The 26,099-nt window shown below is 44.6% G+C and overlaps 1 protein-coding gene across 1 annotated transcript in view; it reads left to right on the top strand.

Annotated features, from left to right (window-relative positions):
- The window catches only part of LOC126282004 (uncharacterized), a 122,701-nt gene that overhangs the window by 57,511 nt on the left and 39,091 nt on the right, over window positions 1-26,099 (top strand). The window contains exon 3 of the mRNA XM_049981395.1: window positions 16,011-16,182. Coding sequence (XP_049837352.1) covers window positions 16,011-16,182 — 172 coding nt within the window. The remainder of the gene's footprint in view (window positions 1-16,010; window positions 16,183-26,099) is intronic.

The following is a 26,099-nucleotide window of genomic DNA, read 5'->3' as shown; positions in this document are numbered from 1 at the left end:
TGATCTTAAACATACCTCAACAGCATAATACACATCGTCATCGTAATAACAACATCATAACACCTCAGTCAAATCTCTAAATCGTCGTAGCTTCCTCCAATAATTTCAAAACCTAAAAGAAATTATCTGCTCATTTCAATAGTGTCATCTACCTCAAACATATTTTAAAAATCATGATCCCATACCAAATACACCATTCAGAGCTCTCATAGTATCACAATGGTTCTGAAAAAAATGAACATTTCACAAAGTACCGACAAAATACAATTACATAAGTGTGAAGTTATCCAACTGTGTAATTGTGTAAACATATGTCAGTGATGTAGTAAAAAACAATAAGTGATCAGATAGCCGTGTAGTTTATGTGTTAGAGAAATATGGTATCGATGTGTAGAGTTGTATAAGCAAATACCATATTAGCTAGGGCTCCTTGTGCTTGCCAGACACATGGTACACAAAGCAGGCGTGTACCCCCCCCCCCCCACGAGGATTAATGTAATTATACCCTCAGGTGTTACAGATTACAGCAATGGAATGAAAGGTATCACAGAAAACCTTTGTATCATTGTACTTCAAATATCTTTAAAAATAAATGTTTTAAGTACAAAATTAATCACTCAAATACGTGTACTGTAGCGCTAAACTGTGTGTCTTGTTGTAAGATAATCTCTGTGGAAGTGTAGTAGTTATCGTCCTCCGAAAGCTAAGTTCTGCAGAAGTCAATGTACTTACCTCATCATAAACAAAAGTGAAATGCTTTGCTTATCGATATCTTAGTTATTACGATTATTGCCGTGATGAAGAAAGTACTGTGCTGTAACGTATTGTTCTGCTACGGAAAAGGCTGTCTCCTTGTAGCTATACCACAAAAGTTGCTTCTAAAACATGTTTTACTTTCCAGAACAATTCAGAAAAACTGTGCAGATATAAAACAGAAACACCGCAAAAGCAACATTGTAAATTGTCACTCATTAGTAGCGTCGTGATACAATCGTGTAGCTGTCGCATAAACTAACCACTGTGTCATCTGGTATTTCACAGAAAGTACTTTAAATCCAGAATGTATTTTCAAGTAAACCAAAATGTTGCATTAAAATCTCATTAGCAGTACTGGTAAATGTTCTAAGTGTCTGAGCCTTATAGTCGTTACGTAATCGTGCAACTAATAAGCAAGAATGTACACACACAATAACACTGTGTCGTCTGTTCACAATAACAATGCATTCGTAATTTCTGTTTAAATAAGTTCTCTTGGGCCTTGACTGGATATTTAACTTCAAACATTGTTGCATGTTAGCAGATTTTAAGTCTGACAAGCATACTAGTAATGTAAAGTGAAAAGTTATATGGCAAAGACAAAGTTAAAAAGCAGATTATCTTTCAATAAACGGTTTTACATGTGAAATGTGGTGTAAACATTTTCTCTTCCTAGTACGCAGAGTTTCAACTTCAACGCAATTATCATGTGGTATACGTCGGATTCTGTAAGGTCCATTGTAAACTAGAAAGAATTTGTAACTCAAGTGTTTCTTCTTATGTGACAATGAATGAGCTTTAATGAGAACTTTCTGACCAATATATAATTTCTTTGCATTTGCTTTACCGTGTAGTTTTCTCCTTTTGTCTGCTGCAGATTTTATATTTACAATAGCCAAATCAATTATGTCTTTCTGTCGAAGTTTACGTGTATTCGGGAAAGGTACAAGCTCTCTGATTCTGTTCGGTGGTTCTTCATTCTTCAGCACAAGAGTAGGTGGTAAAGCAGTGGAGTCATAAGGCATTTCATTCAGCACGTTTTGAATGTGCTGGAATTACATATGGTCTAACACAAAATTTAGTATGCTCACGAACACGAAATTGAAATTGAAATCCCTTGATTGTTCCTGTTTTGTGAGTAAAAACTGTGGAATGTGCTTGTAAAATCTCAAAAAGGTCCTGCCTATCAGTGTCATTACAATTCTCAATTGTTTGAATTTTATTCTGAATTAACTCATTAGTTTCAAATATGCCGTCGATATGATCCCTGTCAGTACTTGCAGAGTGATTGTTAGTGTCTAGTTCCGTAGAAAATTCCGAACTGTTGTCTAACAGAAGGTAAAGCCGATTAATTTCCTCGTCATGGTTTGAGAGCCAATCTTCAAATTTCAAAGCTATTGACTTACCTTCTTTCACTAAACTTATTTCAGCATCGTGAAAGTTTAAGATTGCTTTGTATTCATTCAAAAAGTCTACTCCCAGTATAATTTCCGTCGACAATAATGGAACAATAAGAGAGTTAATAGAGAAGCGGTGACTTTGACAAAAGAATTCTAAGTTGGTTTGTTGGCGTACATCTACACTTTTTCCAACGATTGCGCCTTGTAATTTAATCTTACGTAACGGAAGTGTGGGGCAATCGTTCGATTTGTTGCATTTGCTATAAGCTGTTTCACTAATTATTGAAATGGGACTGCCAGAGTCAAGTACTGCCGTAAATTTTACGTCATTTACAGTAATGTGAATCACAGGATATGCAATGTTGATATGTTTTACGTCGTGTTCCTGGAGTAAGATGTCCCTAATGTCTTTCATTTTCACGTAATTACTAGCTACGGCAGCTGCGTCGTCAGTTTCATAAGTACGTTTTGTGGCTGCCAGCGTTATGAGTCATTGCCTATTGTCTCTTTGTTGGTGCGCGTCGTTATTGGGATTTGGAGACCTAACTTCTACAAATTCACCTTGTCGAGAGGGCCCTGCTCTGTTTGAATCCTTCTGATGCAATTCAGGTCTGTCGTTACGATCATATCGTCTGTCGTCATGTCGGTAGATTCCATAGTTTCTGTCTTGTCGGTCACGTGGTGGAGAATTTCTCCCTGAATCGTAAATGCGCGCTGGACCGTTGCATCTAAAGTTATTCTGTCTCCCTTGATAATAATTATTTTGGTTCTCATATTGTCTGTTTCTCTGATTGTCTCTGTGATAATCACTACTGCGGAGAGGTGATCTTTCCCTGTAATTATTACTACTGTGCCAACGGTTGTCATACGGGTGGTGTCTGTTTTGGTCACGACTTACGTTGTAAGAATAGCCTTGCCGTGTATTATTTCTGTCAGCGCGGAATTGTGACAGATGTGACCTGTAATAGTTGTGCTCCTGTTTTCGCGTTCCGCGATTGTCAGTGTCAATTTCCAGTTCTTGTAACAGTCCCTGAAAAGCTTCAATGTCGTCTTTGCAACGTCCTGCTAAAATAATCTGTCGTAAATGTTCAGGCAATTTGATTAAGCAAATGCGGATGAGTTCTGAGGGACTGTATGGGTTTGAAAGATACTGATTCTTATGCAACATGTCTTCAAAATATTTCACAAGACTAGAAAATTCAGATGGTTCTAAACGTTTCAACATTATGATGCTATGTTTTACTCGGTCTTGTGTAGCTTGAGACCAATACGCTGAGAGGAAGGCATGATAAAATTCTCCTTCACTGTGACAATCGTGAATGACCGATCGCATTCTCACAGCTGGTTCATTCTCTAAGTAGCCACACATAAATTCTAATCTGTGTTTCAATGACCAGTTGAGAGGAAAACAATGAGAGAATAGATGAAGCCAAGCTTGTGGATGAATGTCGTTGTCAGAATTCTTAAATGTTTTGAATTTACGTGTAGTAATGAACAGCTTATAGCCAAAATCATCATGCCGGCGAGTCGCATGTCGGTCATCGTTACGTCGTTTCGGCGGTTCCATCTCAAAATTCGGTGCACTTTGCCAATTTCTTTCATGATTTTCGAAATGTCCTGTGCCATTATTTTGCGGTTGTTCTGTATTTCTATTCCTCTCTTCCCGTACTGGAGCGCGAGTGCCCTCTGAAATATGTAATTGTTGTATTACTTGTGCCAACTGATCTTGTACATCCCGGATTTCTCTTTTGTACTGTGTATTGATTTGATTTTGATTTTGTTTGAATTTTCTAATTTGTTCATACTCTTCAGTGCCCGTGAAGGCTACAGGTCTTGTGTCATTCAGATCTTCATCTACCTTTGTAGATAAGTTAGTGAACTGATATGAAAGTTCGGCTACTTTATCCGATAGTGAAATTATTTCCTCTGTGAACCAAGTTTCAGAGTGTCCATTTCTGTTGAAATCGTATCTACTGTGTCCTTTAAGTTTTCCTGAGTTTTTGCAAGTTGCGTAACCGAATCGGTAGATGCAACTGAGTCAATTTTAGCTTGCTATGTATCGTGATTTTCATGAACAATAGTTTGCAGTTCTTTTATGGCTGCTTCGTGATTCTGTAATGCATTTTCATGACGCGAAAAAATAGGTTGGAAGTGCTCACAAATTTGTGTTTTTACCTCATTACAGACTTTTTGACATTTCGATTCAATGTTATGTACCTCAGTAGTTAAATCTTCACGAGTTTGTTCAAGTGTGGTGTCTAACTTCAGAATATTTTGTTCCATTGTGTCTAACTTTTGAAGCTTTTGCTGTGTTTGTCTCTGGTGTTGTTCCATTGTGTCTAACTTTTGAAAATTTTGTTCCATTGTGTCTAACTTTTGGAGATTTTGTTCCATTGTGTCTAACTTTTGAAGATTTTGTCACATTTGTTTCTGATTTTGTTCAAGCGTTGTGTCTAACTTTTGTAGCCTTTGTCCCATTTGTTGCATTAACCGTAATAACAGTGCACTGGTGTCTGAAACATGTTCCTCAGTGCTATTCGGCAGTGCATTTGAACCGGCAATATTCGCATTTTGAAAAGCAGAAAATGTGTCTTGACTTATTTGAGAAAACGGTGAGGACGCAAAACCTGAATGTACAGTATTTGCAATATTGTGTCCTGTCATTTCGGAATCCTGAGGCGAACTGTTGCCGACCGATCGATCGATATCGCTTTCCTGTTCACTAATTGTTTCACTGCCTACACCATTATTTGCAGCCCGCTCCATTTCCCTGTGCACAGTTACCAAATTACTACTTTGAACATTAGTTAATTCATTACATGGTGGCGCTAACACACTGCTTTCGTCTTCACTGTCATTTCTCAGTTTACTTTGGAGCCTAGTATTACGTTTTTCACACGCCATTATTGTCACAATATTTCACACGACGACACAGAAAAACACAATTCGAAGAGCAAAAATAAGAGAACCATTAATATAGCTCTGAAAATAATATCTAGTCAATTGCAAGCGCAGCTGCGAAATACTTAGTGCATTTACATGCGTGCCACACCTGTTTTACTGTACAACAATGAAAGACTGCACTACAAAGGAGATTCTCTCTACAATTACGCGTTAGCAATAAACAAAATCTACACTAATTACACAACTACAAGAAAAAAGCAGAAGATTCCAGTGAGGTATCCTCGGCTAAGGGTCGACATATGAAACGTCCCCTTTGAAAAATTATACATGATTGTGCTTAAACTGACACACAATATTTTTAGCGCAACGCAATCTGATTTTCAAAAATCCCTACAAAAGAATGACCCTGACTAACATTAACCTATACCTTTCACAAATCACTTACCTCATTAAAAATTTTCGTTACTCGAACTACTGCAATACAGCGAGCGCCACTACTGCCAGCTAAATACAAGATTCAAACTACTGAAGGCACTAACTGCTGATAGGTATAGTTAGTAAATGAAAGATTTTGATAGAGAACAAAAAATGTATTTACCTCAATAGTGTTCAAAAGTCATAATGTATATAGCAATTCATGACATTCAGTCTTACAATTTCAAAACTCCGCCATCTCTCTCCCCACAACCACCACTGCTGGCGGCCCACCTCCAACTGCGCAACGCTACGCGCTGTTCACATCCATCTGCCCAACACTACAATGGCAGAGAACAATGCAAACAAGCCACAGACTGCACACAGCACGGCCAGAGATTTTTACACAGGCCGCTACGTGGCGTTACCAACAAGAAAACCTAAACAGCCTACTTACACTCTTCGGTTCATTGGTAGAATTTTGGGAAGATGTGGTTCATCTGTAAAGGAACCGCTTATAAAACACTAATACGACCTAATCTTGAGTACTGCTCGAGCGTTTGGGATCCCTATCAGGTCGGATTGGGGGAGGAAATAGAAGCAATTCAGAGGCGCGCTGCTAGATTTGTCACTGGTAGGTTTGATAATTACGCGAGTGTTAAGGAAATGGCCGGCCGCGGTGGTCTACTGGTTCTAGGCGCTCAGTCCGGAGCCGCGCGACTGGTACGGTCGCAGGTCCGAATCCTGCCTCGGGCATGGATGTGTGTGATGTTCTTAGGTTAGTTAGGTTTAAGTAGTTCTAAGTTAGAGGGCACTGATGATCATAGATGTTAGGTCCCATAGTGCTCAGAGCCATTTGAACCATTTGTTACGGAAATGCTTCAGGAACTCGGGTGGTAGTCTCTGGAGGAAAGGAGGCGTTCTTTTCGAGAATCGCCACTGAGGAAATTTAGAGAACCAGCATTTGAGGCTGACTGCAGTACAATTTTACTGCCGCCAACTTATATTTCGCGGAAAGACCACAAAGATAAGATAAGAGAGATTAGGTCTGGTACAAAGGCATATAGGCAGCCATTTTTCCCTCGTTCTGTTTGGGAGTGGAACAGGGAGAGAAGATGCTAGTTGTGGTACAAGGTACCCTCCGCCACGCACCGTATAGTGGATTGCGGAGTATGTATGTAGATGTAGATGTAGAACACGGTTTACGAATGCTGTCGTTGCTCACCTACTTGGAGTTACCAGTGGCAGGGAACGGCTACGATGTCGGTTGCAAAATTATTTTGTCTGTATCGGAGCTTGGAAACAAAGTTCATCTCTCACATCCAAGCACCAATGGTGTTGCGTCTAAAGAATTCCTAAAAGATGAAGGAAAAAACCAAGAGTGAGACTGTAGTTTTATTGTCTTTTTGTGAGAGTGACTTGTGCATGACTTTGATGGCCAATAATAGTGATTCTTATTAGTGCCGGCCGATCACATCTGTCCTAATAAGGCAGCCGTGTTCCTTCCATACTCAACTTTAATATAAGAGGGTCGTTCAATAATTAATGCAGCACATACTTCTCCTCGGCCAATTTGCCGTGGGCCATCATCACTTCAGCTCATATACTTGGTGATGCTCCGGTAGACGGCAGCGCTATACGTAGTCTTAAAAGTGGGTCTGTAACGGAGATGTGATCCAAGCAAGGAGCTCTCACTGATTTCTTTTCGCGGAAAACCAGAGCATCGCAGATATCCACAGGCCTCTGCAGAAGGTCCACAGAGACCTGCCAGGGAGGTCAGTGATGCAGCAGGGCGTTGGCCCCGACGCCGACCAGTAGAGCGGTACCACGCGGGCGTACTGGTTCTCCCAGTACGGTAACTGAAGGCCGTCGCAGTGAACGGAAATTATGTTGAAAAACAGGATTTTGTAACCAAAGAGTAAGGAATAATATGGTGCATTGGAATCCTGTAGAAAACCAATCTACTGCAGAAAAATAATGTGTTGCATTACTTATTGAACGCCCTTCGTAATCAACTCATAGTGACCGAGCGGTTCTAGGCGCTTCAGTCTGGAACCGTGCGGCCGCTACTGTCGTAGGTTCGAATTCTGTCTCGGGCATGGATGTGTGTGATGTCCTTAGGTTAGTTAGGTTTAAGTAGTTCTAGGGAACTGATGACCTCAGATGTTAAGTCCCATAGTGCTTAGAGCCATTTTGAGGATTTTGAGTGCTGGAGCTATGAAACAGGCAACCAATGTCTCTAGAATGAAATTTTCACTCTACAGCGGAGTGTGCGCTGATATGAAACTTCCTGCAAGATTAAAACTGCGTGCCGGACCGAGACTCGAACTCGGGACCTTTGCCTTTCGCGTCCAAGTGCTCTACCAACTGAGCTACCCAAGCACGACTCACGCCCCGTCCTCACAGTTGGGTCCGGCACACAGTTTTAATCTGCCAGGAAGTTTCATATCAGCGCACACTCCGCTGTAGAGTGAAAATTTCATTCTAGAAACATCCCCTAGTCTGTGGCTAAGCCATGTCTCCGTAATATCCTCTTGCTAGTTCTGCAAGGTTCGCAGGAGAGCTTCTGTAAAGTTTGGAAAGTAGGAGGCGAGGTACTGGCAGAAGTAAAACTGTGACGTCGGAGCGTGAGTCGTGCTTGGGTGGCTCTGTTGGTAGAGCACTTGCCCGCGAAAGGCAAAGGTCCCGAGTTCGAGTCTCGGTCCGGCACACAGTTTTAATCTGCCAGGAAGTTACAGGCAACCAATGGTTCCCGCTACCTGTCCTATTTCGTGTCTCGGCTAATGAGGCCTTCTCCACGTACACTCAAGTGCGTTCTGGTCTTCCTCCACGGAATGCATCTGTATTAGCTTGTGGTAGCTGCTCTTACTTTTTCTGACCAGAATCAACGACAGTTTATTTAGCTTGGCGCCAAGCTGACGGCTTTGAGTGCCTTGCTCCAAGCGCAAAAGAGCCATATGCTCTGATCTCACTCCGCCTTACAGATTGTGGTGTGCGTACTGTAAGACCCTCGGTACACACACCATCAAATTATTTGACTTGTCGCTCTAACGAAGTATGCGAGTGTCAGGAATATGTCTCGTGGTCTTATCGTGGCGTGTTTTATCTTCTGCCGTTAGGTCAGACGATATAAATGCCACTTGCACACTTAGAGTAGCAGATTGACGGTGACCAAAATTGACAATCTGAAGTTCCTTTGGTCTTGGTACGTTAATCTTATTATCACATCTCTGGTACTTGACAAAGTGTCTATACATTTATCTTCATGGCCTTGTACAGGAATATGGTAATCTTATTAGGTGCAGACTGAAACTTGACTATAGACTGGTACAGACTAATGCAGACTGGTGCAGACAAATGCAGACTGGTGTAGACCAGTGCAGACAAGTGCAGACTGACTAATCGAAGGTCTGTACACTCGTTATAATACCTCGCGCGTTCAGGTATCACTGCGCGAGTGTGAACCGCGTGGAGAAAAGGTTCTACGTTATCAGCAATCTCATTGGCTGCGTTACATATTAATACGCGGATCGGCGGAAGCAGAAGTTGATCTGTCTCTAAGGCAGCGCCATCTCGTAGTGCGGAGACGAACGAGCGCTGCGCCTGCACTGTTGTGCTTAGCGGGGTGCGCTCTAGTGGGAAAGCTGTGTACGCGCTGACTAAGCGGAACTATGTACACAACACACATCTAACCTCTCAACTGTCCCATGCCCAGCGTTTCTGAGATACAGGCTTACTCCAGGGCACATTGTATTACGATATTGCGCCTCCCCGGCACCAGAGGACACGCCACGTTAAAAACAATCTATCACTACTGAGCAGTTTCCCGCCACTTAGGACGCAAACTCAAATGGTGGCTGCCCGCTTGACCTCGGCACACATACAATCTGTTGGGCCCAATGGCTTCTACCTCGCTTTCCACCAACTCCACACAGTGGCAGTGCATCTCTTTAGAAAAGAACTTTTCCCCTAATGAGCCGACATTAGCTCTCTCTCTCCTCTGTTCTGCTAGTCTTTTTCCAACACGCTTTCAACAGGACTCCCAAGTAATAATTTAAACAGTCCTCCAAAATAAGGAATTAAGGGGGGTAGCACGTCAAACGGGCCGACTTGGAGCAGCAGAGGCACCACAGGACATTTTAATTTCCAGTGTCTATACTTTTACAAATAAATTCATAAAACTTTGTCAGCATGACCGGGAAGGATTCAGTATTCACACTCATAGCACTGGAAGTTCAAAAACTTAACGAAGTAATTTTTTATTTTCTGCATGTGAAATTTCATCATTTTTTCACTTACTAATGACAGCATTTGTTGCTATACGTACATTTTTCTTCATACATAAGAGAGATGGTTCGATGAATTTTGCACAGCGTACAAACCATTCTTAAAAGTGTATGTATTTTCAAAGAAGATTCTTAAAAATTTATTTTATTTACTAGCGATTCATCAAGAACATTAACACATTTAATCACACTATGTAAGTATGGAAGTAGTTGCCAGGGAGTAATTGATGAAGTCATAACCAAATTACTTTTAACAAATGGGAATTTTATTCACTTTAATAGTGCCTAAAAGCATTTTTTAAAAGAAACAGATGTAAAATTATAATCAGAAAGCACTCTCTAAATATCAAAATTACAATTTATTCACAGGCAGCAAGAAACAATATCTGACTGTGTGAGCTTTCGGGCAGAGAACCCTGCTGCTCCCTTTTGACACGGCCGTAGTTACGACCGCTCACAACAAAATGGTTCAAATGGCTCTGAGCACTATGTGACTTAACTTCTGAAGTCATCGGTCGCCTAGAACTTAAAACTAATTAAACCTAACTAACCTAAGGACATCACACACATCCATGCCCGAGGCAGGATTCGAAACTGCAACCGTAGCGGTCGCTCGGCTCCAGACTGTAGTCACTAGAACGGTACGGCCACTCTGGCCGGCCGCTCACAACAGCCTCTCAAAGACTACACTGGTGCAAATCTGCAACACACCAGATAACTTTGCACTAAGAGTTTTAACAATTTACACAAGCACACAAACTATGCCCCCCCCCCCGCCCTGTAGGAGGGATGGAAATGGTACAAAACACTAACAATTAAAATATTAACCTTGCCACCGAAGGAGCAACTTGATTTTAACTTATAAGAAAGTCTTACGGTGAAAAGGTGGCAATTTTATATACTAAAATTATCATTTAAATAAAAGGCCATGAAATGCAATCTTATATAAAATTCTACAAGGTCGGCCAAAAAATAGCTAAGATGCTCTACTGTACACAGTTACAGCCTCTCACGATCATAGGTAATAGTATCAAAGTTTCCAAAGATCAAAACATATTTCAGGTATTAGGCCGTTACACTCCAAGCAATAAATTCGTTGACACACCAAATCCGACAAACATGACAGAGGCAGCTAGTAACGTGTAGTAGATTGACAGGGGGATTACTGAACAACCCGAACTACAGATTGCTCTAACCTGCCCCTACTCCACAAGGGAAAAACAGACCACAAAATTCATAAATAACCACCTTCCCGCGGGTGGACAAACGGAGAAGAATGGTGGGAAGACCCCAATGCAAAACGGCTGGTGACTTCACCAAGAAACAAGCAGAATTTAACAAGAGTAAATCAAACAACATATCAGCAATCACTTCTAATAAACTGCGATTTCTTGAGAAGACCTGGCGCAGCACCCCCAAATCGCTCTCCCGAACCGTCCGCAGCCAGCCGCTTCAACGGACGCAGGAAGGCGCGCCGATCTCCCGTCTCACGGCGTCGCAGCTCGCACCGGCCAGACCGATGTCGTGGATTGACGCCTGATGCTCTCGTGTCGACCGCGAAGCCACTACGCCTCGCTATACGCCGCGGCCCACTGGACTCACGTGGTGACCTCACATGCGCCGACGCTCAAGACGGACAAGTCATCTTGTGTCTCAGTGCGCCACCGAGCAACCGATCGATCCAACCGCCAATGAGCATTGCCTGAGCAAACTCCAGCAGACTGGCGACTTAACGCGCAGATTCAGAAGTAGGAACTAAGCCCCGACCGGGCAACCACTCGCTGAGATCTCTTACTGGCAGGGTGAAAAGACTCTTCATTTTGCCGGCTTTAAAGCTTGATGCGAACGACAGACAGCCTAGCACTCCGAACGGCAGACAGACACTCACTGTCTAACAAATGCAGAAGAGAGACAGACTGGGGACGAGAGACTGACCCAGACTGACCCCTGGCGAGCTCATTGCGCCCCTTAAATGCACGTGAACAGACAACCTTTCCCCTTTCCCACCAGAGGGAGACACCAAAGCTGCGATTGCCACAGCGGCGCGCTCTTCAAAACAGCAGTTTTTACCACGGCTGATGGGGATTTTCCCGTAAGACCATATCACGAGTGTACCGTGAATATCGGGAATCCGGTAAAACATCAAATCTCCGACATCGTCGCGGCCGGATAAAGAGCCTGCAAGAACGGAACCAACGACGACTGAAAAGAATCGTTCAACATGACAGAAGTGCAACCCATCGGCAGTCTACTTCAGCTTTCAATGCTGGTCCATCAACAAGTGTGCGAACCATTCGACGAAACATCATCGATATGGGCTTTCGGAGTGGGAAGCCCACTGGTGCAACCTCCATGGCTGCACGACACGAAGCTTTACACCTCGTCTGGACCCTTCAACACCGACATTGAACTGTTTATGACTGGAAACATTTTGTCTGGTCGGATGAGGTTCGTTTAAAATTGTATCGAGCGGATGGACGTATACGGGTATAGAGACAACCTCATGAATGCATGGACCCTGCAAGTCAGCAGGTAGAGACTCTGTAATGGTGTGGGTCGTGTCCAGTTGGAGCGATATGCGGCCCCTGATACTTCTAGATACGACTCTGAGAGGTGATACGTTCGTAAGCATCCTGTCTGACCAATTGCATCCATTCATGTTGATTGTGCTTTCCGACGGACTCGGTCAATTACAGCAGGACAGTGCGATACCCCACACTTGCAGAATTGCTACAGAGTGGCTTCAGGAACATTCTTTTGAGTTTAAATACACTACTGGCCATTAAAATTGATATACCACGAAGATGACGTGCTACAGACGCGAAATTTAACCGACAGGAAGAAGATGCTGTGATTTGCAAATGATTAGCTTTTCAGAGCATTCACACAAGGTTGGCGCCGGTGGCGACACTTACAACGTGCTGACATGAGGAAAGATTCCAACCGATTTCTCATACACAAACAGCAGTTGCCGGCGTTGCCTGGTGAAACGTTGTTGTGATGCCTCGTGTAAGGAGGAGAAATGCGTACCATCACGTTTCCGACTTTGATAAAGGCCGGATTGTAGCCTATCGCGATTGGGGTTTATTGTATCGCGACATTGCTGCTCGCGTTGGTCGAGATCCAATGACTGTTAGCAGAATATGGAATCTGTGGATTCAGGAGGGTAATACGGAACGCCGTGCTGGATCCCAACGGCCTCGTATCACTAGCAGTCGAGATGACAGGCATATTATCCGCATGGCTGTAACGGATCGAGCAGCCACGTCTCGATCCCTGAGTCAACAGATGGGGACGTTTGCAAGACAACATTTTGCACGAACAGTTCGACGACGTTTGCAGCAGCATGGACTATCAGCTCTGAGACGATGGCTACGGTCACCGTTGACGCTGCATCACAGACAGGAGCGCCTGCGATGGTGTACTCAACGACGAACCTGGGTGCACGAATGGCAAAACGTCATTTTTTCGGATGAATACAGGTTCTGTTTACAACATCATGATGGTCGCATCCGTGTTTGGCGACATCCCGGTGAACGCACATTGGAAGCATGTATTCGTCAACGCCATACTGGCGTATCATCCAGCGCTGTGGTATGGGGTGCGATTGGTTACACGTCTCGGTCACCTCTTGTTCGCATTGACGGCACTTTCAACAGTGGACGTTACATTTCAGATGTGTTACGACCGGTGGCTCTACCCTTCATTCGATCCCTGCGATACCCTACATTTCAGCAGGATAATGCACTACGGCATGTTGCACGTCCTGTTCGGGCCTTTCTGGGTACGGGAAATGTTCGACTGTTGCCCTGGCCAGCACATTCGCCAGATCTCTCACCAATTGAAAATGTCTGGTCAATGGTGGCCGAGTAACTGGCTCGTCACAATACGTCAGTCACTACTCTTGATGAACTGTGGTATCGTGCTGAAGCTGCATGGGCAACTGTGCCTGTACATCCCATCCAAGCTCTGTTTGACTCAATGCCCAGGCGTATCAAGGCCGTCATTACGGCCAGAGGTGGTAGTTCTGGGTACTGATTTCTCAGGATCTATGCACCCAAATTACGTGACAATATAATCACATGTCAGTTCTAGTATACTATATTTGTCCAATGAATACCCGTTTATCACCTGCATTTGTTCTCGGTGTAGCAATTTTAATGGCCAGTAGTGTACTTTTGCCAGCGACGAAACTCCCCCGACACGAACATTATTGAGCAATTTTGGGACGCTTTGCAACGTCCTGTCCAGAAGAGATCTCCACCCCCTCGTACTGTTACGGATTTACAGAGAGCCCAGCACTGTTGTTGTTGAGCCGGCCGGGTGGCCGTGCGGTTCTAGGCGCTACAGTCTGGAACCGCGTGACCGTTACGGTCGCAGGTTGAAATCCTTCCTCGGGCATGAATGTGTGTGATGTCCTTAGGTTAGTTAAGTTTAAGTAGTTTTAAGTTCTAGGGGACTGATGACCTCAGAAGTTAAGTTCCATAGTGCTCAGAGCCATCTGATTTGAACTATTGTTGTTGTTGTGGTCTTCAGTCGCGAGACTGGTTTGATGCAGCTGTCCATGCTACTCTATCCTGTGCAAGCTTCTTCATCTCCGAGTATGTACTGCAATCTACATCCTTCTGAATCTGCTTAGTGTATGCATCTCTTGCTCTCCCTCTACGATTTTTACCCTCCACGGTGCCCTCCAATGCTAAATTTGTGATCCCGTGATGCCTCAGAACGTGTCCTACCAACCGGTCCCTCCTTCTTGTCAAGTTGTGCCACAAACTGTTCTTCTCCCCAATTCTATTCAATACCTCCTCATTAGTTATGTAATCTACCCATCTAATCTTCAGCATTCTTCTGTAGCACCACATTTCGAAACCTTCTATTCTCTTCTTGTCCAAACTATTTATCGTCTATGTTTCACTTCCATACATGGCTACACTCCATACAAATACTTTCAGAAACGACTTCCTGACACTTAAATCTATACTCGATGTTGACAAATTTCTCTTCTTCAGAAAGTTTTCAACGTAGCTTTAATGTAACCAAAGGACCGAAAATCGATACAATAAAGGATGTGTTTGAAAAATTTCAACGCACTGGGAACGTGACGGATGAACGTGCTGGAAAGCTAGGGCGACCGCGCACGGCAACCACAGAGGGCAACGCGCAGCTAGTGCAGCAGGTGATCCAACAGCGGCCTCGGGTTTCCGTTCGCCGTGTTGCAGCTGCGGTCCAAATGACGCCAACGTCCACGTATCGTCTCATGCGCCAGAGTTTACACCTCTATCCATACAAAATTCAAACGCGGCAACCCCTCAGCGCCGCTACCATTGCTGCACGAGAGACATTCGCTAACGATATAGTGCACAGGATTGATGACGGCGATATGCATGTGTGCAACATTTGGTTTACTGACGAAGCTTATTTTTACCTGGACGGCTTCGTCAATAAACAGAACTGGCGCATATGGGGAACTGAAAAGCCCCATGTTGTAGTCCCATTGTCCCTACATCATCAAAAAGTACTGGTCTGGGCCACCATTTCTTCCAAAGGAATCATTGGCCCATTTTTCAGATCCGAAACGATTACTGCATCACGCTATCTGGACATTCTTCGTGAATTTCTGGCGGTACCAAATGCCTTAGACGACACTGCGAACACCTCGTGGTTTATGCAAGATGGTGCCCGGCCACATCGCACGGCCGACATATTTAATTTCCTGAATGAATATTTCGATGATCGTGCGATTGCTTTGGGCTATCCGAAACATACAGGAGGCGGCGTGGATTGGCCTCCCTATTCGCCAGACATGAACCCCTGTGACTTCTTTCTGTGGGGACACTTGAAAGACCAGGTGTACCGCCAGAATCCAGAAACAATTGAACAGCTGAAGCAGTACATCTCATCTGCATGTGAAGCCATTCCGAAAGACACGTTGTCAAAGGTTTCGGGTAATTACATTCAGAGACTACGCCATATTATTGCTACGCATGGTGGATATGTGGAAAATATCGTACTATAGAGTTTCCCAGACCGCTGCGCCATCTGTTGATGACAATTGTAACTACTGTAATTTCGAAAGTTTGTCCGCCTGAAAATGTACTGTTGTCCCAAGCATATTGCCACAAACGGTGTATTTCTATCGCTGCTCGTTTAGTTTGTATTGCCGTTTCAAATATACCGGTCATTTTTGAAACACCCTGTATCTTTCTGAAGTTTGGGACGCCCCTCCTGACTGCCTTTTGGGTGACTGAAGGGTGCGGCGCCGGTCGACGAGCGGCCGACGTCCCGATGGCTGAGTACCGGCGCTCCACGGCGCTGGCGGCGGCGCTGCAGGTCTGCAAGCCGGACGTGGCGCTCCTGCTGCTGAGGCACGGGGCCCGCTTCGCCGCCAACCTGGCCGAGGAGGACCGGCCCGTCCGCGGCGGGTGAGTAGAGTAGCCGGGCCCGAACAGCGGACGGCGCCGCGCTAGCGACCTTCTGTGGCAGCGTAAACTAAACAGCGTAAGGCGGGAGGGGGGGGGGGGGCGTTGCTTCGTGAAAAACGTTGCGAGGACGGTGCAGGAGTCGTGCTCGGGTATCTCAGTTGGTAGAGCACTTGCCCGCGAAAGGCAAAGGTCCGGAGTTCGAGTCTCGGTCCGGCACACAGTTTTAATCTGCCAGGAAGTTTCATATTAGCGCACACTCCGCTGCAGAGTGAAAATCTCATTCTGGAAAACATCCCCCAGGCTGTGGCTAAGCCATGTCTCCGTCGGTTCTAATAGGTTCAGAACTATGGATCGATACCTTGACAACTGTCAAATCATCACATGAGGCAGAAAAGGTGGATGATTAACGCGCTCGAAACGCTCACAAGACGAGTAGGTGAGCCGCAGCACCTCAAACGTGAGATTCAACACCTGCAAAGCGTTCTGAAGAACGGATGCCCCATGTGTCGCATAAGAAATGTCACGAAATATAATACTCGACGAATCGACACGTCGGAATAAGAACTGTTGGATACTGCATTTCTGCCATAGATCACCAGGGTGACGGGCAGAATCGAGTGCAGATACGGTGAAAGGACTGTCTACAAACCGACCAACATGATCAAAGAGTGTTTCATAATCGGAAAACGGTAAAAGGGATTCACTTAAAATGTTAAGAATATACCAAATAACCTGTGCCTATGGAAATGGCTGTGTTGGGATGATTCATCAACATCATGGTCACCGAACATGAATAACACTGCAGGTTGTGACAAAGGGAGAATGCGTTGTGTGAAACCGAAAATATAATAAAATTCGCTGACACGGAAGTTCTCACTGTGCAAGAGAGCTAGCTCGCCCGCTTGTTCAGGGAAGCCATAGAAATCCCCACAAGCATGACAACAGATTTCACAGGAAAGAGGAAAGTCTCAAGGAGAACAGATCCTGGATTCTCGTGCTGCAGCGAACGATAGTTTCCGGTAGCAAGGGGAGAATCACAGGCAATGGCCGGGACTGAGACCTGGCAGTACCCTGAGGAAGTTCTGAAACATTTAGTGAGGGTTGGAACGTGTATCGGAAAGACAGATTAGACACCGTAAGAGGTGGTGTCTTCACTGCAGTTGACAAAAATATTGTGTTTACTGACGTCGAAGTCGAGTGTGATTGTGAAGTTATCTGGACACGTTTAACAGGGCTAGGGGAAATAAAGCTAATTGTGGGGTGTTATTACCGGCCACCAGGTTCCACCGTGACAGTTCTAGAATCATTCAGAGGGTACATTCCGTATCGCAGAGTACCCAAATCATACTATATTAATCGGAGGCAACTTGAACCTACCTAGTATACACTGGGATCCCTATGGATTCATTACAGGTGGTACAGACAAGCCGTCGTGTGAATTACTTTTGAACACATTATCCTAAAACTGTCTTGAGCAGGTAAATCGACAGCCAACGCGTAATGTAAATATTTTAGATCTGGTAGCCACGAACAGACCAGACCTTATCGACGGTGTCAGTGTTGAGACAGGGATTACTGATCATAATGTTGTCATAACGACTATGGTTACGAAAGTTAAAAAGTCGGTCAAGAAGGCTAGGAGAGTATTCTTACTAGAAAGAGCACATAAGCAGTTGTTAGCATCCCACTTAGTAAATGAATCGACTTCATTTACTTCCGGTACGATGGACGATGAATAATTATGGACAAATTTTAAACACATTGTAAATCACGCATTGGACAAGTATGTGCCGGAAAAGTGGGTTACGGACAGAAAAGACCCACCGTGGTTTAAGAGCGCAATTCGGAGAATGCTCAGGAAGCAAAGGCAGATACACTCGCGGTACAAGAAAGATCGGGAGAATGAGGACAGGCAAAAGTTAGTAGAGATTCGTGCTGCTGTAAAAAGAGCGATTCGCGGAGCATACAACCACTACCACAGTCATACCTTAGCAAAAGATCTTGTTGAAAACCCAAGGAAATTCTGGTCTTACGTAAAATCGGTAAGCGGGTCGAAGGCTTTCATCGTCACGCACTGATCAGTCTGGCCTGGCAACGGAAGACAGCAAAACGAAAGCTGAAATTTTAAATTTAGCATTTGAGAAGTCTTTCACGCAGGAGGATCGTACAAACATACCGCCGTTTGAGTCTCGTACAGTTTCCCGTATGGAGGACATAGTGATAGACATCCCTGGAGTTGTGAAGCAGCTGAATGGGTTGGAAATAAATAAATCGCCAGGTCCTGATGGAATTCCAATTCGGTTTTACAGAGAGTACTCCACTGCATTGGCTCCTTATTTAGCTTGCATTTATCGCGAATCTCTTGTCCAACGTACTGGAAAAAAGCACAGGTGACGCCTTTATATAAGAAGGGTAGAAGGACGGATCCTCAAATTTACAGACCAATATTCTTAACATCGGTTTGTTGCAGGATTCTCGAACATATTCTCAGTTCGAAAATAATGAATTTCCTTGAGATAGAGAAGTTGCTGTCCATGCATCAGCACGGCTTTAGAATGCATCGCTACTGTGAAATGGAACTCGCCCTTTCTTTCACATGATATCTTGCGAACCATGGATGAAGGGTATCAGACGTTTGCCATATTCCTTGACTTCCGGAAAGCGTTTGACTCGGTGCCCCACTGCAGACTCCTAAGGCTCGAGCATATGGGAATGGTTCCCAAATATGTGAATGGCTCGAAGACTTCTTAAGTAATAGAATCCAGTACGTTGTCCTCGATAGTGAGTGTTCATCGGAGGTGAGGGTATCATCTGGACTGCCCTAGGCAGGTGTGGTAGGTCCGCTGTAGTTTTCTATCTACATAAAGGATCTTTTGGATTGGGTGGATAGCAATGTGCGGTTGTTTGCTGATGATGGTGTGGTGTATGGGAAGGTGTCGTCGTTGAGTGACTGTACGAGGATACAAGATGACTTGGACAGGATTTGTGATTGGTGTAAAGACTCTAAATATAGATAAATGTAAATTAATGCAGATGAATAAGAAAAATAATCCCGTAATGTTTGAATACTCCGTTAATAGTGTAGCGCTTGACACAGTCACGTCAATTAAATATTTGGGCGTAACATTGCAGAGCGATATGAAATCGGGAGTTTCGCACACCATGTACGAGAAGGTCATCCCAGATCCATAACACCTGATGTTGAGGAAAGGGCGTTGTGCTTTGTACATGGACGTCCGAGTATTTCAACAAGGAGGATTGCTACCCAAGAGCGTGTCCTGAATCGTAGCAGTACGTGACAGATTTTATACCGACAAGTGCTCTATCCATACCATCTCCAGTGAGTGCAAGCCCTCAACAATGTAAACTTCTGCCAATAGGTGGATCAAAAGTGTACCCTGAATCCCCTGTTTCTAAGCAGTATTCCGTTCATGGATGAGACTGGATTTACCGGTGAAGGTATTTTCAGTATCATAACTGCTACATATTGGCCGATGTCAATGGTAAGGCAACACGCGTATCACAACATCAGTAGCGTTATATGCTGAACGTCTGGGCAGGACTGTTCGGAGACCGCATAAGTGGACCACGATTCCTACCACAGAGACCAACCGGACAACAGTACATGCGGTTTCTGCGGGCTGTACTTCAAGATGTACAAGATGATGTCCCACTAAACCAACGCCTGAACATGTGATTCACGCATGACGATGCTCCAGCACAGCCGGCCGCTGTGGCCGAGTGGTTCTAGGCGCTCCAGTCCGGAACCGCGCGACTGCTACGGTCGCAGGTTCGTATCCTGCCGTCGGGCATGGATGTGACTGATGTCCTTAGCTTAGTTAGGTCTAAGTAGATCTAAGTTCTAGGGGACTTATTACCTCAGATGTTAAGTCCCGTAGTGCTCAGAGCCGTTTGAACCATTTTTTTTTTTCTCTCCAGCACATTTTCATGTAAGAGTGAGCCTGATTCTAACTCGGACGCACGGCCAACTTTGGATAGGCAGAGGAGGACCTGTCCCATGGCGCCTAACGTTTCCGAATTTAAATCCCATGGATTTCTGTGTGTGGGGTCAAGTCAAAAGACTGGTCTATGCTACCGAGATCAACTCTCTCCAAGACTCAAGCTTGCAGATTGAAGCAGCCTTCCAGCGTTTACAGAATTGCTCAGAACTGCCTGAGAGGATTCGCCAGATACGAGTTCAATGTTGCATTCAGACACACTGATGAACATAACAGAAAATATGTTGTATCTCTACAACGGTTGACATGTGGACCCATGTTTCAGCCGTTTGCGGTTCACGTTGATAGCTTGGCATTTGTAATAGCGATAGCGGCGTTTCATTTTCTTAGTGTGTTCACTGGCGCCACTACATTTGCTCGCCTTATCTGTCCGTGAGTGGCACTAGCAGCGCTTATCGGTAGCACGCACTATGGTACCATCTCTGGAGCGGCCTCTAGTATTTGCGGGTCATCGTGTGTCGAGCGAGTTGAGTTGGGACGGAGCAGCAGTGAGGTCCGGACAGCCAGTACTCGCCCGACCGCTGGCGACACACATGCATTGTCCGAAGGAAGGATGTGGTCGTCAGATTGCACAGCCACGTCAAGGACCGCATTCAGCGAGTTTTAGTCGAACCGTGATATTCGAGTAGTGCAACTTTCACTGGTGTGTCTATGTCCGCCCTTCGAAGTGACCTCGTGGCAATAAGTTGTCAGTCCACGATTTATACTGGAATCTTTCCCGTGCCTGACTTGAGTGGGGACAACCGTTGGTTGGTCGTTCGGTAGGTCGCCGCAGCGGACAACGTGCATTTGGTCTTCCGACTTATTCTGGCTTCTTTGTGTTTGTGCCGCCTGATAATTCGTCCGTGTTGTTTCACAGTGACTGGTTTTAGTATCGTGAGTTGTTGGTGGAATTGTTTTCAAGGATCCGTATGTATCTTGGTGTTTTGAATGAACAGTTATTTTAATGCTGTCTGCGTACTGGATTTGGTGAGACTTGCGAACGGAGGTCAGGTCGGTTGGGGGCGCAGCAGCGAGCAGGTCCGTGCAGCGCAAGAGCAAGCTGGGGCCGCTGGTGGCGTGCTGCCACTGCCGGATCGAGGAGGGGTGGCTGCCAGACCGACGACTTCGTTGCACACCGAACCCTGGACGTTTAAGTTGAGTGAAGAGTTAGCTGCTAACGCAACCCCGACTAGGCTGAGATCTCGCATTTGGTCGGCTGATTGTTCCTCCCAGGGCCACTGAGCCTGGCGGCAACGAGTGAAGTGTTTCGAGGCAGTGAAATATTGCAGTCGTCTTTCTCTGTTGGTTATTCATCACTGAATTTAGTATTATTCTTATTAGTGAAGTGCAACCAGCGGCATTTTCTGCCTTGTGGCCGCTGGCGCCCTAGTTACCCACACTGGAGGTTAGCGTACTTTTCCGGTAGCCTACCTTTCCTCATCGTGTTGATGCTGTCCGACACGGCGTGTAGTTCGACAGCCTCTTGTATTGTGTTGTGCATATTTTTGGGAGGTTTACCTTGGTTGTAGTGTTTCCTTCGGCCTTAGGTGGTTTCTGAAGACGTAATGCTGTCTGTCTCTTTGCCCTTGCCTAAAAATTTTCCATCGTTATACCGGTGATCGGACGTTAGGCGGATTGATTAGTCGGCCGCTCGGCGCTTAAGCTGCCCCTAGTTTGAGTTGCTATACTGTTACGTGAGTACAACTCTTGGCTGCCTGTCTCACCTTAACTTATCTTTGAGTTTCCTTCCCAGGCCGACCCTTGGAACACTTGCTGAGAACCGCTTGTCCTGATTCCTTAGATTGTGATGTTTATTTTAAGGGACGCTACAGTCTAGAACCGCGCGACCGCCACGGTCGTATGTTCGAATCCTGCCTCGGGCATGGATGTGTGTGATGTCCTTAGGTTAGTTAGGTTTACTTAGTTCTAAGTTCTAGGGGACTGATGACCTCAGAAGTTAAGTGCCATAGCGCTCAGAGCCATTTGAATCATTTTGTTAAGGATATTTGTAATTTTCTAATTATTGTTGGTATGGCCTTCAGCTGAGCAATAATTTCACTTCTTTCGTGATAAGGCCTTCAGCCGTGTCACAGTAAGTTTTTTTAAGCAAACATGTTTTAAAAGCAAGGGATTTATTTTAAAAGTGCTGTTTGGAATTGTTTTCCTGACTCCTAATTCAGGCTTACAAGCCTTTGTTATTTGAAATTGTTTGTGGCCTTCAGCCGAGTAATAATTTTACTTCACTTATAATAAGTCCCTCAGCCGTGTTACAATTTGTTTTAAAACGAAGTATATATCTTAATAAGTGCTTTTTGGAATTGTTCTTCTGACTTCTAATTCTAGCCTTCAGCCGTTTGTTATTTGAAGTTGTGAGTGGCGTGCAGCAGAGCAAGGCCTTCAGCCGTGTTACAATAAGTTTTTTTTTTTTAAACAAACTTGTTTTAAAGCAGGCATTTGTTGATATGTGTGCTCTTTGGAATTGTTTTCCTGAATTCTAATTCAGGTCTTCAGCCGTTTGTTGTTTGAGGTTATTGTTGGTGGCCTTCGGCCCTAAAATTGTCGAATTTGTTTTCGCTATAAGGCCTTCAGCCGTCATACAGTCAGTTGTGTTTGTTTCAAGAGATTGTTTTAAAATTTTAATTTCTTTCAATAAAGTTTACGTATTTGTAACTAATTACGGCCCCATCCACAAATGTAACCTTATCCTGCCCCATCCTGAGAAATCAGCTCTCAAGATTTATTGAAGCTTTATGGCTACTTTTGGCCTCTACTTTCCATGTGAGAATTACTGAGCATCACTTCTGAACCACCCTTTATACCGGCCTGTAGTGGCCGAGCGGTTCTAGGCGCTACAGTCTGGAACCGCGCGACCGCTACGGTCGCAGGTTCGAATCCTGCCTCGGGCATGGATGTGTGTGACGTCCTTAGGTTAGTTAGGTGTAAGTAGTCCTAAGTTCTAGGGGACTGATGACCTCAGAAACTAAGTCCCATAGTGCTCAGAGCCATTTGAACCATTTGAACGACCCTTTATATATTTAACTTTTTTACGAAATTTAAAAAAAAATTTTTCATAAAACAATTTATGTATCTACTTTTCAGAAACTATTCACGAGATTTCTACAAAATTTTCTCCGTTTAATCTCTTTGGATATACACTAAGCTTCTTTCATTAGGTTTTATGAATATATCGAGTAGGGGAATGTCAATAATTTTTTTGCTGAAACTATCGAAGTACAATATAAAATTCACGCATAATTCCAAGCACTTTGCCCCATATCTCGGCTTACACTCAGAATTTAAAAATTTACTCTAGAAACGACATTTATTGGGTTTATAGAAAGAAATGTACAAAATTTCGTAAGTCTAGCCCTCATAGAGCCTGATAAAATGGTACACAAACTGTAAAAAATGTAATTTTCAGGAATTGCGTTAAAGTTCAACGTAACGATTTTTCGTATGTCATCTCTTCAGAAGAACCCACATTTATACTCATGGTCCTCTTTCCCTTCAAGGCTTCTCTTCTGGTTTCTTGTTTTCTGCCTTTTTGCCGTTACCAGATCTTAAATTGACTTTTCAACTGCTGACAGCCGCTGTAAATCAATTTTTCTCAAGATGTCTTGAGTGAAATTTCCTACCTTAAACCTGATTCTTTCTAAGAATATCATCCTCCCTACATTAAAACTAAACTATACTAAACTCCATCCGAACAGGCCTCGGAAGGCCCAACGGTACCGACCGGCCGCCGTGTCATCCTCAACCCACAGGCGTCACTGGATGTGTGGAGGGACATGTGGTCAGCACACCGCTCTCCCAGCCGTATGTCAGTCTACGAGACCAGAGCCGCTACTTCTCAATCAATTAGCTCCTCAGTTTGCCTCACAAGGGCTGAGTGCACACCGCTTGCCAACAGCGCTCGGCAGACGGCATGGTCACCCATCCAAGTGCTAGCCCAGCTCGAGAGCGCTTAACTTCGGTGATCTGACAGGAATCGGTGTTACGACTGCGGCAGGGCCGTTGGCCCTCCCTGCATTCCCATCATTAAACACATGAATTCCACCGTAAACAGATGAAACTGTAGTTTTGGACATCGTTTCCATGCGAGTGTACTTAGAGACTCATTTGTTCCTGCATTTTGCCATGAACACGCTTTTTTAGAAGTTCAGGCTTCACCAGAAACCTGTCAGAGGGCCTGAAAAGATCCAGCATACAATTTGGAAGCCTCTCCTTATGAATTTAGGGGTTATTATCAATCCGAGACTGTAGATATTTACACCATTTAATACGGTGAGATGATGAATGTAATCACCTGTTGATATCGGGTTGAAATATGTACTACACTTTTGAGGTCACGCTGGGTATGTTCTGTCTGATAGCCTTGTCATAGTACACTGGCGTAAATCTCCGTCAGTAGGTCAAGGCAAAACAAGAACTGGTTCGTGATAAACAAAGGAGCTGGTTTGTTTCTAAGAAAGGAAAAACACTCACAGATGAGCTATAAAAAACAAAGAGTATATATCGCAGCCTTATACATGTATTCCGTGCAAGTTTGCTTCAAAGTAATCCACGGAATCTTTGTTCACAGTGCTAATATTGAAGCGGTGCTTCTGTTGTGTAGGCTATTGTGGGAGTCAGCACCGACACGAACGAGGTGGGAGAGAAGTTGCGATGGCCGGTGGGAGGAATACAAAATCATCTGTAGAAAACAGGTTAAGATCAGCTGATCACTTTAGCTTTGAAATGAAAATAAACTTAACTTCTCTTGATTGCTGTGCTCACTGTGTCTCTTACACTACTGGCTATTAAAATTGCTACACCAAGAAGAAATGCAGATGATAAACGGGTATTCATTGGACAAATTGCTCGGCCACCAGACGTTTCAATTGGTGAGAGATCTGGAGAATGTGCTGACCAGGACAGCAGTCGAAGATTTTCTGTATCCAGAAAAGGCCCGGACAGGACCTGCAATATGCGGTCGTGCATTATCCTGCGGAAATGTAGGGTTCGGGTGAAGGGTAGAGGCACGGGTCGTAACACATCTGAAATGTAGCGCCCTCTGTTGAAAGTGCTGTCTGTGCGAACAAGAGGTGACTGACACGTGTAACCAATGGCACCCCATACCATCACGCCGGGTGATACGCCAGTATGGCGATGACGAATACACGCTACCGATTTGTAGCGATGTCGCCAGTAATGGATGCGACCATCATCATGCTGTAAACAGAACCAGAATTCATCCCAAAAAAATTTTCGCCATTCGTGCACCCAGCTTCGTCGTTGAGTACACCATCGCAGGCGCTCCTGGTTGTGATGCAGCGTCAAGGGTAGCCGGAACCACGGTCTCCGAGCTGATAGTCCATGCTGCTGCAAACGTCGAACTGTTCGTGCAGATGGTTGTTGTCTTACAGACGTCCCAATCTGTTGACTCAGGGATCGAGACGTGGCTGCACGATCCGTTACAGCCCTGCGGATAATAAGCCTGTCATCTCGACTGCTAGTGATACGAGGCCGTTGGGATCCAGCACGGCGTTCCGTATTACCCTCCTGAATCCACCGATTCCATCTTCTGCTAACAGTCATTGGGTGTCGACCAACGCGAGCAGCAATGTCGCGATACGATAAACCCCAATCTTGATAGGCTACAATCCGACCTTTATCAAAGTCGGAAACGTGATGGTACGCATTTCTCCTCCTTACACGAGGCATCACAACAACGTTTCACCAGGCAACGCCGGTCAACTGCTGTTTGTGTATGAGAAATCGGTTGGAAACTTTCCTCATGTCAACACGTTGTAGGTGTCGCCACCGGCGCCAACCTTGTGTGAATGATCTGAAAAGCTAATCATTTGCATATCGCAGCATCTTCTTCCAGTCGGTTAAATTTCGGGTCTGTAGCACGTCATCTTCGTGGTGTTGCAA

This window comes from Schistocerca gregaria, chromosome 7, assembly GCF_023897955.1.
Source record: "Schistocerca gregaria isolate iqSchGreg1 chromosome 7, iqSchGreg1.2, whole genome shotgun sequence".
NCBI lineage: Eukaryota > Metazoa > Arthropoda > Insecta > Orthoptera > Acrididae > Schistocerca > Schistocerca gregaria.
Note: the sequence above shows the minus strand (reverse complement) of the source record. Positions and strands in the feature narration are given on the sequence as shown.